At 33.0% G+C, this 16,956-nt stretch overlaps 1 protein-coding gene across 2 annotated transcripts; it reads left to right on the forward strand.

The window, feature by feature from the left end:
• Window positions 1–12,162: 12,162 nt before the first annotated feature.
• On the forward strand, window positions 12,163–16,490 carry LOC120124473. 2 transcript variants are annotated; one of them, XM_039143133.1, is made up of 4 exons: window positions 12,163–12,573; window positions 12,685–13,282; window positions 15,454–16,316; window positions 16,442–16,490. In XM_039143133.1, exons 1-4 carry the CDS (start codon window positions 12,272–12,274, stop codon window positions 16,473–16,475), a joined length of 1,797 nt encoding a protein of 598 aa, XP_038999064.1. In that variant the 5' UTR covers window positions 12,163–12,271; the 3' UTR covers window positions 16,476–16,490. The 2 variants fall into 2 exon arrangements, with proteins under 2 accessions (XP_038999064.1, XP_038999065.1); XM_039143134.1 differs by lacking the exon at window positions 16,442–16,490 and having other exon boundaries at window positions 15,454–16,409.
• Window positions 16,491–16,956: the final 466 nt, after the last annotated feature.

The following is a 16,956-nucleotide window of genomic DNA, read 5'->3' on the forward strand; positions in this document are numbered from 1 at the left end:
CTCAAAAATGAACCAAAAGAGAAGGACCCAATCATTTGCTATGAATGCAAAAAGCCGGGGCATGTCAAATATGATTGCCCACAATTGAAGAAAAAGGGTCAATCAAAGAATAAGCACAAGGCTCATGTGGCTACATGGAGCGATGAAGAAGGTTCCGATGAAGAGGAACAAGAAGTAGCAAACTTGTGCTTGATGGCATTCGGGGAAGATTCTAAGGTAACCTCTAACTCATCCGATTTTGATGATTTATCTTATGATGAGTTATTTGAGGAGTACAATGGGTTGGCTTCGGATTATGAGAAATTATTTTTAAAATATAAAAATGATGTTTCAAAATTGAAAAATGAAAACAAACTCATATCCAAAACCAACAACGATCTTGAAAGTAAATCAAAAATTTGCAAATCAAACTAGAAGAGTTTGAAAAGAAAAATTTAGATTTGCAAAATTTACTTTCAAAGATCAATGATGATCATCAAAAGAAAATTGATGATCTTAAAACTTCTTTTGATAAAGTTGGAACAAAACATTTTGAAAAAGGTGGAAATTCAAAATCCAACTTTGTTAGAAAAAGTTTTAGAAACTACAATCATAGAGGTCCCCAAAGAACCTCTAATGGAAAAATCATTAGAAGTGTGTGGGTTCCTAAAGAACTCATTACTACTAAAGATAAAAATATCCTACACAAATGGAAACCTAAGGGGACTAGGATTTTGGAAACTAATGAATATGGACCCAAAAGAATTTGGGTACCAAAAATCAAAAATTAATCTATGTTTGTAGGGAAAGGAGCATTGCTACAAGGCACGGGAAACAAATTCAAACTCATGGTACCTTGATAGTGGATGCTCAAGACATATGACCGGAGACAAAAGCCGGTTCATTGAGCTTAACGCCAAAAATGGAGGAGAAGTGACTTTTGGTGATAATTCAAAAGGTCACATTGAAGGTATTGGTACAATAGGTAATACCTCTTCCATACAAATTAAAAATGTTTTATATGTGAATGGATTAAAGCATAATCTATTAAGTATTAGTCAATTATGCGATAAAGGATTCAATGTCTTATTTGAAATTAATGGTTGTAAAGTCATTGACATTACATCTAATCGGATTATGCTTGTTGGTCATAGAATAGGAAACATTTACATGGTGCATTTAGATTCTATTGATATGACTAATTTGTGCCTAGTTGCTAAGGATGAACATGATAGTTGGTTATGGCATAGGAGACTAGGTCATGCTAGTATGAGCGTTTTGCAACGGTTAATTCAAGGAGACTTAGTAAGAGGGTTGCCCAAGCTTAAATTTGATAATGATAAAATCTGTGATGCTTGTGCTAAAGGAAAACAAAAACGAGTTTCTTTTAAATCTATTAATGATGTATCAACTAGTAGAGTATTACAATTGATCCATTTAGATCTTTTTGGGCCAACTAGAACTACTAGCTTGGGAGGAAAACAATATGCATTTGTCTTGGTAGATGACTATTCTAGATACACTTGGGTTCTATTCTTAATTACTAAAGATGAAGCATTAGAAAATTTCATCACATTTTAAAAAATAATCCAAAATGAAAAAGGTTACTCTATCACTAGTGTTAGAAGTGATCAAGGAACTGAATTTGAAAATCTTGGATTTATTGAGTTTTGTAATTCTAATGGTATTAGCCACAATTTTTCAGCACCTAGAACCCCTCAACAAAATGGAGTTGTTGAGAGGAAAAATCGAACTTTAGAAGAAATGGCTAGAACCATGCTTTGTGAAAATAATTTGCCAAAATATTTTTGGGCGGAAGCCACAAATACCGCTTGTTATGTTGTAAATCGAGTAATGATTAGGCCAATTTTAAAGAAAACTCCATATGAAATTCTCAAAAATAAAAAGCCTAACATTAGCTATTTTCATCCTTTTGGATGTAAATGTTTTGTTTTAAACAACGGTAAAGAAAATCTTGGTAAATTTGATGCTAAAAGTGATGAAGGAATTTTTCTGGGTTATTCCTTAAATTCTAAAGCTTATCGTGTATTTAATAAAAGAACTTTAGTTGTAGAAGAGTCTATACATGTTGTTTTCGATGATAATCCCCTTCCGAGGAAGGATTCTTCTGTTAATGATGATGTAGGTATTGTACAAGCAAATGACGTTAGACATGACGTTGGAGAATCATCATCAAAGGAAGAAACAAAAGATGAGGAAACTCATGATCCCCTCGAGAATCCAACCATTGAAGAAAGGGAAGTATCTTTTCCAAGAGAGTACAACTATGTCAAGGATGGTGAAATTATAGGTGATCCATCAAAAGGGGTAACTACTCGATATTCTCTTAGAAATATCTGTAATTATGTTGCATTTATTTCATGCATAGAGCCTAAGAACATCAAAGAAGCATTAAAAGATGAACATTGGATTATGGCTATGCAAGAAGAATTAAATCAATTTGAGAGAAGTAAAGTATGGACATTAGTTGAAAGGCCTAGTAATAAATCTACTGTAGGTACTAGATGGGTTTTTAGAAATAAACTTGATGAAAGTGGTAATATAGTGAGGAACAAGGCTAGACTTGTTGCTCAAGGCTATACTCAAGAAGAAGGCATAGACTATGATGAAACATACGCTCCCGTAGCTAGGATGGAAGCAATTAGAATGTTATTAGCATTTGCATGTTTCAATGAATTTAAATTATATCAAATGGATGTTAAAAGTGCATTTTTAAATGGTTTTATAAAAGAATAAGTGTACGTGGAACAACCTCCATGTTTTTGAAGATTCAAATTTTCCGGATCATGTTTTAAAATTGACAAAAGCTCTTTATGGTTTAAAACAAGCTCCTAGAGCTTGGTATGAAAGATTGTCAAATTTTTTAATTGAAAAAGGTTTTTTAAAAGGAAAGGTTGACACTACATTGTTTTTAAAAAGAAAAGGTAAAGATTTATTAGTATTTCAAATTTATGTTGATGATATAATATTTGGTTCTACTAATGATGTTCTTTGTCAAGAATTTTCTAAGCTAATGCAAAGTGAGTTTGAGATGAGCATGATGGGGGAGCTCTCATTTTTCTTGGGACTCCAAATCAAGCAAAGAAAAGATGACATCTTCATTAATCAAGCTAAGTACGTCAAAGATATGCTCAAGAAATTTGGACTGGAAAATGGGAAACCTCATAACACTCCAATGAGCTCTTCAACAAAGCTTGACTTAGATGAAGGAGGTAAATGTGTAGATGTTAAATTATATAGGTCAATGATTGGCTCTTTGCTTTATCTTACTGCAAATAGACCAGACATTATGTTTAGTGTTTGCTTATGTGCTAGATTTTCAATCATGTCCTAAGGAATCACATTTACTAGCTGTTAAGAGAATCTTTAGATACCTTAAGGACACTCCTAGTTTAGGACTTTGGTATCCTAGAGACTCTAGCTTTAGCTTGCATGCCTTTTCTGATGCGGATTATGGAGGATGCAAATTAGATAGGAAAAGCACCTCCGGTACTTGTCAATTCCTTGGAAATATGTTGATTTCTTGGTTTTCAAAGAAACAAAATTGTGTTGCATTATCCACCACTGAAGCGGAATACATTTCAGCCGGTAGTTGCTGTGCACAAGTTTTATGGATGAAACAACAACTTTTTGATTATGGAATTGAAGTAGGTACCATTCCTATCAAGTGTGACAATACTAGTGCTATTTGTCTCACTAAAAATCCCATCCAACACTCTAGAACTAAGCACATTGAAATAAGACATCACTTCATTAGAGACCATGTCATTAAGGAAGATGTAGTTCTAGAATTTGTTGATACTTTGCACCAATTAGCGGATATCTTTACAAAACCCTTAGACAAGGAAAGATTTTGGACACTTAGGAGAGAATTAGGTTTGACCAACCTATCTTCACTTAGTGTTTAAAATAATTTTAGCACTTTTAATAAATCTTGAAAAATGCTTATAATAATAATTTTTGATTGCATTCTTGCTATTAGTTAGGGGGAGTTTGTGATTCTTAGTGAAAATTAATTTTATGTTCAAAAATCGATTAAAGATTAATTTAATTGTTTGAACATAATTAATTTTTGATATATGAGTTGCCAATACCACTAGAAAAGATTAATTTAGCATTTTGTGCTTAAAAAATCGGATTTTAGCATTTTGGTGCAGAGGGAATCGATCCCCCCCCTGAGGGAACCGATTCCCCCTTTGAAGGGGAACCGATTCCCCCCACAGGGGAATCGATACCCCCCTGGGGTTCTGTTAAAATCGACAGAACACCCCCAAAATCCCAAACCCTCATTTTCTTCTCTCTTCCGCCGTTTTTCACCTCCTACACCCTCAAATCTCCATTTTTGTCTCAAATTGACGATATTAATCGGAATTTACTTCATATATCATCTTCTAAACCTGTTGAAATCATTAAAGTCGTGCAAACAACATCTAAATTCCCTCAATCTTCATCTTTCAAGGTAATTTTTCTAAACTCTTTATTTCATTATTTTTTGAACATAGGATTAGTTTTAATTAGTTCTAGGTTGAAATAGTGATCGGACATTGATTATTTAGTGATTAGAAACTAGATGTTACAACTAATTTCATCAAAAACACAAGAATTTTTCAAATTTTTTTTAATTTTCGAAATAAAAAAAATGTTATTTTTTCAAATTATTGTGTTTTGATTAAATTATGTTGTTATTATGAAAACTATACATATATTGTTTCTCAAAACCATATTTTTCAAAAGTTTCTCAAAAACTTTGCCCATTAGGATTGATTTAGAGAACCTTGAAATATTGAGGACTCAATTGAGTTTTGGGATTAATTGAGTTGCATACATTTGTTTTAAAATTGCAGGTTATTCTATCTATTCCGATTTCCTTCACCATGTCAAATCCTAAACGTCCTAGGTCTTCATCTAGTCGTTCTAGTCGTCAACCAAATCCACCTCCAAATCCTCTTTCTATTCCAATTTCTAATCCCAATCCCACTGATCCTAACTTGACTATTCAAAATTCGTGTTTTAATCATCCTGGGTCTAGAAATCACCGATTTTGGTATTATCAATATTTCGATTCTTACAAAATCCGGGAAGAACGTATTCCTTCTCGTCAAGCTATGTTAGCTATCGATTTTAAATATCTTCCCATTTTACAAGAATGGAAATTTGATAAACTATTTGATCTTGAACCCATCGTTTACCATCAACTTGTTCGTATATTCTACTCTAATGCCGTATGTGTTAAAAACCAAGCTGAAACCGAAACCATAGGAATTCGTTCCTACCTCCTAGGACAATTCTTATATATTGACCCGGCATATATAGCCAATACATTTGGATTAGATAATGATGGTATTTCGAATGAAAAACAAATTTTAGGTTCTCGTTATAAAAGAAGAGATAGTGCGAGTGTCTTAGACCTACATGAGCGTTTTCTTCATCTAATGATTTCTTGGTGGTTTCGACCATCCGGAGGTCGTTATTCTACTCTTAGAGCTTTGGATCTTTGGTGGTTACATTGTTTCGAAAACCGTATTAAAATTAACCTACCTCAGATTATTTTTGCTGAAATTGTTGAAACCGTAAATCTTGTTCCTAACAAGAAACACTGTTCATCTCTAGTTTACGGTTGCTTTTTGAGTAATCTGTTTTCCAAAGCTGGGCTTAGAGTCGGTCTAGATGCCGTTTTTCCTCTTAAGAAACAAATAAATCTTCTTTCCTTAACGAGAGCGGGATGGGTAAAGGATAAAGAAATCGGTGAATGGGTTCGATCTTCTACTCCGGGAGCTAGTTCTTCACAAGCTCCACCCGAAGCTGACGAAGATCCCGAGCTTGAGCAATTAATGCAAGATATCGATGAAGCCGAAGATGAGCCTGATCAGCCCGAGGAGCAAGCACAACAAACGCATCAAATGCCTCCATATTTTCAATCCTTTATGGAGACATTCGATTTCCGATACGCTACCATGGACTCGCGCTTTTCCTCTATAGAGTCTCATTTATCCACAATGGGAGCTCAACAATTAGAGATTCTTCGGGAGATAAGTGCAAACAATGAATCAACCAACGCTCGTATCAATGAACTCACACATGAGATGGCCGCTATGCGAGCCCGTTTTCCTCCTACCGATCCGGATGCTTGATTTTATGTTTTAGCTTTAAAACTTTGAACAAAATGAATATTGTTTCAACATTTTGAATTGTTTGATTTTGTGGATTGTTGGATTTTGGATTTATGAATGGTGTGAACTTATATGTTTGGTGTGTTTTATTCATTTTTGCATCATTTACATTATCATTAGCAATATGACCAATTTTGCCATATCACATTATTTATGAATATTGATTTATGAAACTAATGGCTAACCTATCTTTTGATTGTGATCTTAGTAGCTTAAGCTTATAATTAATAAATCAATTGGCTAAATGATTTTCAAAACCTTGTTTTACAATGTCTTTTTGATTTAACAAAAAGGGGGAGAAGAATAAGTGTTAAATGTTTTTACATAATAAATTGAAGTAGTGTTAAAGTAAATAAATTGAAGTAGTGTTAAAGAAAGGGGGAGTAATTTCAAAACTTGATTTCAAAAATCTTAAAATTACTAAAATGTTTTGTTATATCAAAAAGGGGGAGATTGTTGAAACATTTTAATATTTCGATATAACAAATTAAGTTAAATGGATTTTAAGATTTTCCAAATGATTTTCTAAGTATATTCGATATAACTATTCGAATATCAAAACATTACTCCAAATATTTCAAAAATCATTTTTGATCCTTACTTAAGTGTAAAATTAAGTTTTAATCATAAAACAATTTCAAAATAATTTTACAAAGTATTTCGAACCAATTCAAAGCCAAAAATTCCAGATTGCTCAGAGGGAACCGATTCCCCCCATAGGAGGAACCGATTCCCCCCTGAATGGTTTGGCTCCGAGATTTCCAGAATGCTCGGAGGGAACCGATTCCCCCCAAGGGGGTACCGATTCCCCCTGTTCAACGGTCGAAATATTTGAATTTTACACTTAGGGAACCGATTCCCTATGACAGGGAACCGATTCCCCCCACGCTCCAAGCTGTTTTATTAAATGTTTTCACACTAAAACGGCTATAATATCTTCTCTAATCATCCCCAACGTTCAGAAGTGATCCAAGGTTTATTTAAGCAAGCTTAGAAGCCATTGATCAGTAACAAGAAATATCAAGCAACTAGAATCAAGAGAGAATCAAAGAGAAAGCATCAAACCTCAAGTTTGAGCATTTCAAGCCTATTTTCATTCAATATTCATTTTGCTTTCAAGAACACTTTTTGTGCTCAATTGTATTCATCTTTGAGTGTTCTTTTCTTTGTTCTAGAATTGTGCAAACATCTTACCTTGTGAGGTTTTCTTGTAAGTTTGCAAATTTGTAATCTTCTCTTTGAGAAAAGAGTGTTCTCAAGAGTTGGGGTATACTCTTGAGGGAATTGTAAGGTTATCTCTTTGGCCTCAAAAGAAAGAACAAATTAGTGAATTTGTTGGAAAATCCTTAGTGTGGATAGCTAAGGTAGTGGACGTAGACTTTGTTTGAGAAAGTCGAACCACTATAAATCGCTGTGCAATTACTTTCAATTTTCTGCAAAAGCCAAGAGGGGGGTGAATTGGCAATTAAAATTTTGGTGGAAGATTTTGAAGAAAATTGAAAGTAATTGCACAGCGATTTAGAGTGGTTCGACTTTCTCAATCAAAGTCTACGTCCACTACCTTAGCTATCCACACTAAGGATTTTCCAACAAATTCACTAATTTGTTTTTTCTTTTGAGGCCAAAGAGTAACCTTACAAACTCCCTAGTTTTTTCAGGATAAAATAGAACCTTCCCTAGCTTTTACACTGGATTAGCTAGAACATTTCCCTTTTACAAAATGATAAAATAAGTAAACAAGAAAACCTCTCTAAGGTAGGTGTTTATAAGATTGAGCTCACAATAACAAAATATTTACAAGAGAAAGATGAAATAAGAATGAAAAACTCTTCTCTTGTGTTTGATTGCTTTGATAGTTGTTCTCATCCTTCTTCAAGTGTCCTTAGCTTGTATTTATAGCTTGGAATGTGTTTGATATTGTATATAGACGTTGGGGATGTTTTGGAACCGTTTGGGGATGATTTTTCTACTCAAAAAGGCTGCCCATAATATCGTGCATCGGTGCACTATCATGGTGCAACGATACCCCTTCATTAAATTCAAATAAACTAGCCGTTACTAGTCGTTGCAACCTTCGTGCATGGATGCATAGTAGGATGCATCGATGCACAGCAGGATGCATCGATGCACAGCATGATGCATCGATGCACAACCTTTATGCATCGATGTATAGAAGGAAGCATCGATGCACTAATTGCATTCGGTGTTTGAGTGCATGGATGCACTGCATAGTGCATCGATGCACTAGTGCAGGTGCATGGATGCACTGCAGGGATGCATGGATGCACTGCAGGGGTACATGGATGCACTTTGACACCCTTTAGCATTTTGGCTCAAATTCGAATTTAATGGACTTTGAATTATTTTTTAAACCTTTTAAAACAATGAATAAATTCAATTAAGTCCAAAAACATTTTGTAAATTCAATTCAAGTCCAAAAATCATTTTGCCTTAAATTGTTATATCAAAACATAATTCAACACTTTGCTTGTATGCTTCACGGTGAAGAAGGGGAAGAAGATAAGAGAAATGTATGGAAACATTTGTTTCTCACATTTCTCTTCCACGTGGGTTATAAGATAACCCCCCAAATATTATTTTATTCTTTTATTTGTTCAATGACCATTTTGTCCTTTATTTCCTTTGATAATTACTAAAAACTTTCAGGAAATACTTTTAAATAAATCATTGAACCTTTCAACTTTTCCACTTTAATCACTAAATTATGAAATTTTACAATTTAGTCACTAACACATAGTTTGGGATGTTACAGGTAATCCTGTCCATATGTCCCGAAAGACAGAGGTAATCATGTCCATATGTCCCGAAAGACATAGGTAATCCTGTTCATATGTCCCGAAATACATATGTAATCATAACCATATGTCCCGAAAGACATAGATAATCCTGTCCATATATCCCGAAAGGCATAGGTAATCATGTCCATATGTCCCGAAAGACATAGATAATCATGTCCATATGTCCCGAAAGACATAGGTAATCCTCGACTCTTGGCATGCCAACTATACCTATATCTCTCATATCACCTATCATGGGCAATATCATTATGTTGCATAAATTCATGTATTCATATCGTTTCTCTTATAATCACATGTTCATTATCTTCTATCACATACCACATGTATGTGTAAACATCTATCTCATATCATATAACATGTATCATATATTCATGAAATTGTGTAGATCGTGTCTCATAGTTTTTATTATTTTACATATGTTCATGTAACCACTTATGTTATATATTGTTCACATATGTTCACATATACATCACATAGCACATAGAATAACATATAAACTTTATATATGTACTCATATACATACTTTCATATAGTCTGTATATCAATACCATATAACTTATCTCACAATTTTACATAATCACTTATATCACATTAATTATATATTATTTCCATGTATTTACTATTATTGGATTCACATATCTTATATTACATATTCGTATAATCACTTATGTCAATAACACATAGCTTATATTATAATTCATATATTCCTGTAGTTCAGTATCACATATCACATATACATGTAATCATGTAGATCATGTCACATATAATAACATATACTCATTTCCATGTACTCATGCACACATAAGAATCACAAATCAAATAACATTTTAGGAGTCACTTCTTACCATAGTAACTCCGTCACTGTCCCATCACAAGCAAATGTTTATTCAATAACATAAGTACAAATTAAATTGCACTCACCTTAGCATTGCTTACTTTGAGTCGATCCTAATTCTTTGATCGTTCCAGAACGGAATTACGTTCTATATCTACATAATCACACATATAGTATACATATCAGTATTCCACTTGGCATACTCTGATCTTTCATTTCTTAAACTAAAATAAAGATCTATTTTCATTTTCCCTTTGTAGTGTATCGGTACACACTATAGTGTATCGATGCACTCATGGCATTCGATGTTTTCATTTTAAAGGAGTGCATCGATACACACTGAATAATTTCTAGAAATTTATCCTTGATGCATCGGTACATGTTGAATGTGTACCGATGTACCTTGCCCGAAAATTGTATTTTAAGCCCGAAAATTCATTCTTTTCAGTTTAAATTCTTCATGTTTCATTCTCTTTTCTATTCTTAACTCAAGTACATATACTTCAACTAATTTCTACTCATTCAATACATTCTTAACCTCAAAATTCCATTTTTCATATGGAAATCAAAAATCATACCAAATTTTCAAGATGCTCTAAATCTAATTCTATCCCTTCATATATCTTAATTAAGTTGATGACAAGTCAAATTTAGTTGCAAATTCAACCTATCAACTCTTTTCCAGAAATTCACTTAAAACCCCATTCTCTTTAATCTTTCATAACTTCTTCATCTTTTGATTTTAGGACAACTTAAGCTTTCCTTAAGCTTAAGTAGCACCAAATGATCAAAACTCACTCTTAAAATCAACAAATAATTAGCTAACAAAGAAACTCACCTTTGCCTTCGGTAGCTCACGTCTGAGGAAGAAGAAAACAAGAAGAAGAAGAGAGTTTTCAGATAACTCTCTTCCCCCCCCCCCCCCCGTGATTCATTCTTATCAAGGGGGAAAATATCTTTATTCTCAAATGACCATTTTGCCCTTTAATTCCTTTGATAATTACTAACAACTTTCAGGAAATATTTCCAAATAAATCATTGAACTATTAAACTATTCTACTTTAATCATCAAATTCTGAAATTTTACAATTTAGTCACTAACCCGGTACTGAGGATGTTACAAATAATTTTTAAAATGTATTTTTATTGGTTTAAACTTCTAATATTAAAATAACTTTAAATTGTAAATGTAACACTTGAGCATCCTTGAATTCATATATACACAATCGAATGCATACTTGTACAGCATTTTTTCAAAGAAGTATTCAAAAGATTCCATGCAGTTATATGGTCCTCGCGTGGCTAAAATTACCACACAAGTCCCCCATACCAGGGACCGCTCTAATTTATGGTGCCAACAAAGACATCTTAAATCGTCAAATTTAATTAAAGAAGCATAGAATAATCGCTCACGAAAGAGCAAGCCTGCATGTGGATTATTGGTTAAAATTAAATCAATTGGCTAAATCAGTGTATTTATTTCAACTGTCCAAATAAGAGAGCGATAGGATTTAAACCTAAGGATTTTAGTGTCAACTATTAATACAATAAAATTCGAACTCTCCCTTTAAAAAATTTAATTAATTATCCAATTATTCTTATAAGAAAGGTTAAAGAGTCTAAAGAAATAGATAAATATTAAATTATACTCAGATTTTGACTCAATGAGTATTATTTCTTATATAATGTTTAAATTATAAAATTAATTAGTATTATGATTGGATACTTGTGTATGTGGAAAAAAATATTATGGCACGGTTGGAATGATCCCATCGTGTCACATAGCTCTCCTCAAAATATCATAATAGTACGCTTGAACCCAAAATTACCGTCATCGAAATCCAATGGCCCAAACATTAGTGAACGCACACAGCCCACTCCCATAATAAAATTTTGGATAATGCATATTAAAATTAATTAAATTATATTTAAATAATTACTTTGATTATTAAATTTTTAAAAATTATATTTTAATACTATAATAATTTTAATAATTTAATAAATTTAGTAATTATTTTATATTTTTTCAAAAATTTAATAATTTAAATGTAGTTAAATCACCTTTATATTTTACTCTAAAAAACTACTAATCATTGTATAATAATATACTAAATATATATATATATATATATATATATATATATTTGAATAGCGGCACCCTTGAACCCTCATTATTCTCATGGAATAGTTGTTCACAACTAATAAGACTAATACTTAGATTTAAATTTATATTATTAAAATGTCAAAATTTGTATAAAGGTGATATGTAATTTCCTTATAAAGATCATACAAGCAAAGCAATTTAACAGGTGTGGACGAGGAGAATATAAAAGGAACCAATCAAAACGGCGAAGCAGAAGAATCAAAACAAAAAATTGAAAATAGAACCCTAGTTTTTTTTGTTTAACACAAAATTACATTGATGATGGTGCTACTTTGAGCGTACCATGGCTAGGGAACACGAGCCAACCGCGCGACCTTGGGGTACGTTAGAGGAACTCCTCCTCGTCTGTGCCGTCAACCGCCACGGCACTAAGAGCTGGGACTCTATCGCCCTCGGACTCCAGAGCCGGAGAATCTCCTCGTCTTCCTTCACTCCTCAACTCTGTAAGGACAAGTTTTCCGATCTTAAACGTCGCTTCATATCTCCAGCCGGTGCCGATTCTTCCTCCAGTTTGGTTGACCAGCTCCGAAAGATTCGCGTCGAGGAGCTTCGTCGCGAGGTTCAACAACGTGACGTTTCGATCGTGTAAATATACGAAATCAAATGACGATTCCTTTTCCCGAATGATTTACGTAGTTTACTCGCCCTTGTGCTGAGATCTGAGAAGTTGTTTCCTTTTTTTCCGGTGATTTACAGGTCGTTGGAAATGAAGGTCAAGATATTGATGGAGGAAAGGGACAGGTGTTTTAAAGAGGAGACAGATCTGGATGACCGACAGAATGTTCTACCGTCGGGTCTCATCGCCGGTACGCTCGCCGGCGGAGATGATTCCGGCAATCTCGATGACAGATCATATAACGAGTCCAACTCCACCAGTCAAAAAACTGAGTTGACCACGTCGGCCACTATTATTATTAAAGACGAACAAAACGATGCCGGAGAACTGGTAGGAGAAAGAAAAGAAGTTACAACAGAATCGGTCGAACCGAGAGGTGAGGACGAGGCCGATCCGGTTCGAACCGAGAACGGACCGGTTAACGAGCGGTTAAACGTTGAAGAACATGGTAATAAGAGGCAGGTGAGTGACGTACAAAGCTCTGCGAGTTTGTCGAAGAAATGGTGCAGTGGTAGTAGCAAGGGCGGGTGCAGCAGCAGAGAGGAACGTGAGGGAGACGAGGTTTCTCCCGCCAAGAAAAGAGGCTCGGCGGTGAAGCCTGAGTCCATGGTTAAGCTTCTCGGGATCATCCGCTCTCATCGGCTCGGCTCGGCTCTGGACCGCCGCCAACGGAGCCAGGTAATTTTTAAAAAATATTTAATATTACAAACACCGAATAAGGAATATTATTATCTATTATCCTAAATATTTATTCTTATAGTGAAAATAATAAAAAATAAAAATAATATTAAGGAAAAACTTAAGGCATTTAATCTGCCACGTACCTTCTTTGAGAACTTGCCGATTTTTGTCACAAAACATTGGAGGTTTCCGTAATTTTGGCCAGACTTTTGATTGACGTGGCGCTTTGGGGGAGGTAATAAAACATCAACACAGCATTATTTGAATATGGACCTAAAGCCGAACTATTCTTTACTTAAGGCTTGATGAACTAGTTGCATAATTAAACTAATTTTAAGATCTAAATTGATATTGTTTAATGTGAACATAAAACAAAATTCAGTGTCTAGAACTAAATTAACTTTAACTAAAAAGTAATTAAAATAAACTTAAAACTTAAAAATCAAAAGCAGAACCTTTTAAAAACATAAAAATCATTTTTAAAAACCAAAATGAGAGAAGATCATATTCTTCTCTTTTTAAATTGATTATAAAAAAAATTATATGTATATGTCTAAAAATTACCCACTTTTTGCTAACTAATTATCTTATTATAAATTGGCTCTTGAATTAATTATAATAAATCATTTATGTGTGTCTGAGTCTTACCCACTTTTCATTAACAAACTATCGTTTTTATTATAAATTCGCTTCTTTTAATTTTCTAAACTTTTTTCTTCCCTCTTTTATTTGGAAGATCCGGATTTTTTTTAAACAATAAAATTTTTTTGTGTTTCGATATGTAATTTGAATTTTTAAATTTTATATGTTTTATATGATTATATTTTAATATGAATAATCACATAAAAATATAAAATTTAAAAGTCATCCTATATAATTCAAACATAAAATTTAAAAGTTTAAGATAAAACTTACATTTTTTTTAAAATTATAATTATAAAAGTAATTTAAAATATTAGGGTGAACTAGTTTAGAAAATTAGAGATCTAAAATAATAAGGTGAAATAATTTAGGAATTGAAAATAAAAAATTAATTTTAAAAAAAATAAGAAATCAGATTAACTGGTACTGCCAAGTTGGACATTGCAGTCTGTGAATAGACCGTAAACTCATAATAATTAATGGATTAAATATCTACTCCGATAAAATTTAGAAAAAAAAAAGTATCTAATTCTGATCAAACAATTTTGAGCAGCCCAAATATTTAATGCGCATTAGATATATATTTTGTCAACTTATTTTATAAAAAAATACATTTCTTTTTAATACGATGATCTCTCACGGGAGGTTTTTGAGTAATTGTTTGTATTATTTATAGGCTTAATACATTTTTGGGTGCATGTAGTATATCTTGAATTGATTTTTAGTGTTTAAAGTGTTTTATTAAAAATAAATGTTTAATATTTTTCCCGTTATACTTTTAGATGTATACCGTTAAAAGATCATTAAATAACACAAGTTGAGTTTATATTTCTCTTATTTTTTAAAAATAAAATATTATTAAAATATATATATATATAAATTAAAAATCTAGACATGATACATGTTATTTAACAATTTTTTAATGGTAGGTAATTAAAATATAACGAAAAAAATATTAGACACTTATTTTTTTAAATTTAAACACCAATAATTAATTTTAAGTATAATTTAGACACCAATATTAGACACTTATTCCTACCCTTTTGCATCTTATGGAAAAGATACTGTACAGGCTATAGTTCCGTTTGTTTTTCTTTGTTAAAAAAAATATTTGAATTTTTTTCAACAATATATTTGAATTTAAAAAAAATATTTGGTGATGGGGCCCGGCTTATAAGATAGTTGGCTGGTTCCACGGACGAATTATTTTGTTTGAAGGTATTACTAATTTCCATAGAACCCTAAACCCCTATGCTAATTTTAAGATATAAGTAAAAAGCAGTAAAATACAATGAGGTACGCTTATTACTACATGCACTTACTACTATAAAACAGTATAATTATATGTTCTAGAAAGAATATAGTTATACTCTATATTTAATTTTTGAGCAACATATATATAAATAAAAACACCAACCGAGGTATTGAACCCGCATAAGCACATCCCTTATATATATATATATATATATATATATATATATAAAATAAGTAATTAATGATAAGTATTTTACGATTGTAATTCGCAGGAGTCTGGAAGATACAAAAACCTGATAAGGCAACACATGGATCTCCAAAGAATTCAATCCAGGCTTGATAAAGGTGTCTACTCTGAGGGCAGTACAAAGTTCTTCAGGGATCTCCTCCTCTTATTCAACAACATCATCGTTTTTCACCGGAAAAGTTCACCCGAACGTACCGCTGCTGAACAACTCCGGGCTTTGGTCTTAAAGAAAATGAACCATAAGCTTCCGGAACAAGACGATCCCTCAAAACCCAACAAATCTTCTTCAATGGTCCAGTGCGGTAAACGTGCTTCTTCCAAGGCAGTAATCAAGAATGCTACTTCTAAGAGAGGAGATAGAGGAGTGGTTGAAGAGAAACCAAAGGCGAAGGAGAAGAAGGCCGATGCTATTTCTTTTGCCGCGACTAAGAACGACGCTGTCGTCGGCATAAGGATGAAAAGAAGTAAAGAAAGAGCGGTTTCAGGGCGTTGGAACTCATTGAGGACAAACGGCAAGAGTGGGGATTCAGATCACGAGTATGGTGGTAACGAGCTCAGCTCAAATGACGCCGTGGAGCTGAAGGTGGATACCAAGAAAGAAAACAGCAAGGCGAGAAAGAAACAAGGAGCAGCAAGTTTCTTGAAAAGAATGAAACAGAATTCGCCGACTGAATGGTCGGAGAAAGGAGATGACGAAGATGATGTTGATAATGATGATTCAGAGGATGGGAGTAAAGAGAAGGGGAGGGTTACGAGGAGTTCGGGAGGAAGAGGGGGGAGGGGGAAGCGAGGGGTGGGGAGGCTTAAGAAGAGGGCAGCGGCGGAGTCGAGGGGAAAGAGAGGGAGAGAAAACGTCGATAACGGAAGGGCTAGGAAACGAGGTAGAAGGTGATAATGTTGTATAATGTCTATATTAGTAATTTTCCTATGGTTTTGGTTTAAGTGTTTTTACTCGCTAATAATATCTATTATCTGACGCTATTTTTGTTCTTTGCTTTTACTTTTATTCGTAGGGTCTTCTGTGGATGTTCTTCTGGTCTGATCTAAGAAGCAGTATACGAAAATTTTCAGAAAAATAGGATATATGAAGAGTTGAGTAAGAAACTCAAAAATCGATTCAATTATACTGTCCTATTCTGTTTCGTTTCAAATTTATTATTATTCAAATATATTCCATTTGTAATTTATAGCTTAACAAATTAAAATAAATATATATTATTTTATTTATAATTATTTTTTAAATTTTATACTATAAAAATTAATATTGTTATAAAATTATCTTTTCATCTTAATATTTTTAATTTATAATCCGGATAAAAAATTATAAAATTTATTATAAAATATTTTTTGTCTAAAATATTTCATTTACACTATCAAAATTAAACCATTTAACTTGTCACAAACGTTTTTCCGGCGAATATATTATTCAATTGGCCCTCAAAGGTTATAGCGTGTTGGAACATAAACCCCACTGGAAGAAGAAAGTACACAAATAAGTGTGTGATCTTCTACGTCCGTCAATTACGAA

Source organism: Hibiscus syriacus, unplaced genomic scaffold (genome assembly GCF_006381635.1).
Source record: "Hibiscus syriacus cultivar Baekdansim isolate YM2019G1 unplaced genomic scaffold, ASM638163v2 tig00110418_pilon, whole genome shotgun sequence".
In the NCBI taxonomy this organism is placed as follows: Eukaryota; Viridiplantae; Streptophyta; class Magnoliopsida; order Malvales; family Malvaceae; genus Hibiscus; species Hibiscus syriacus.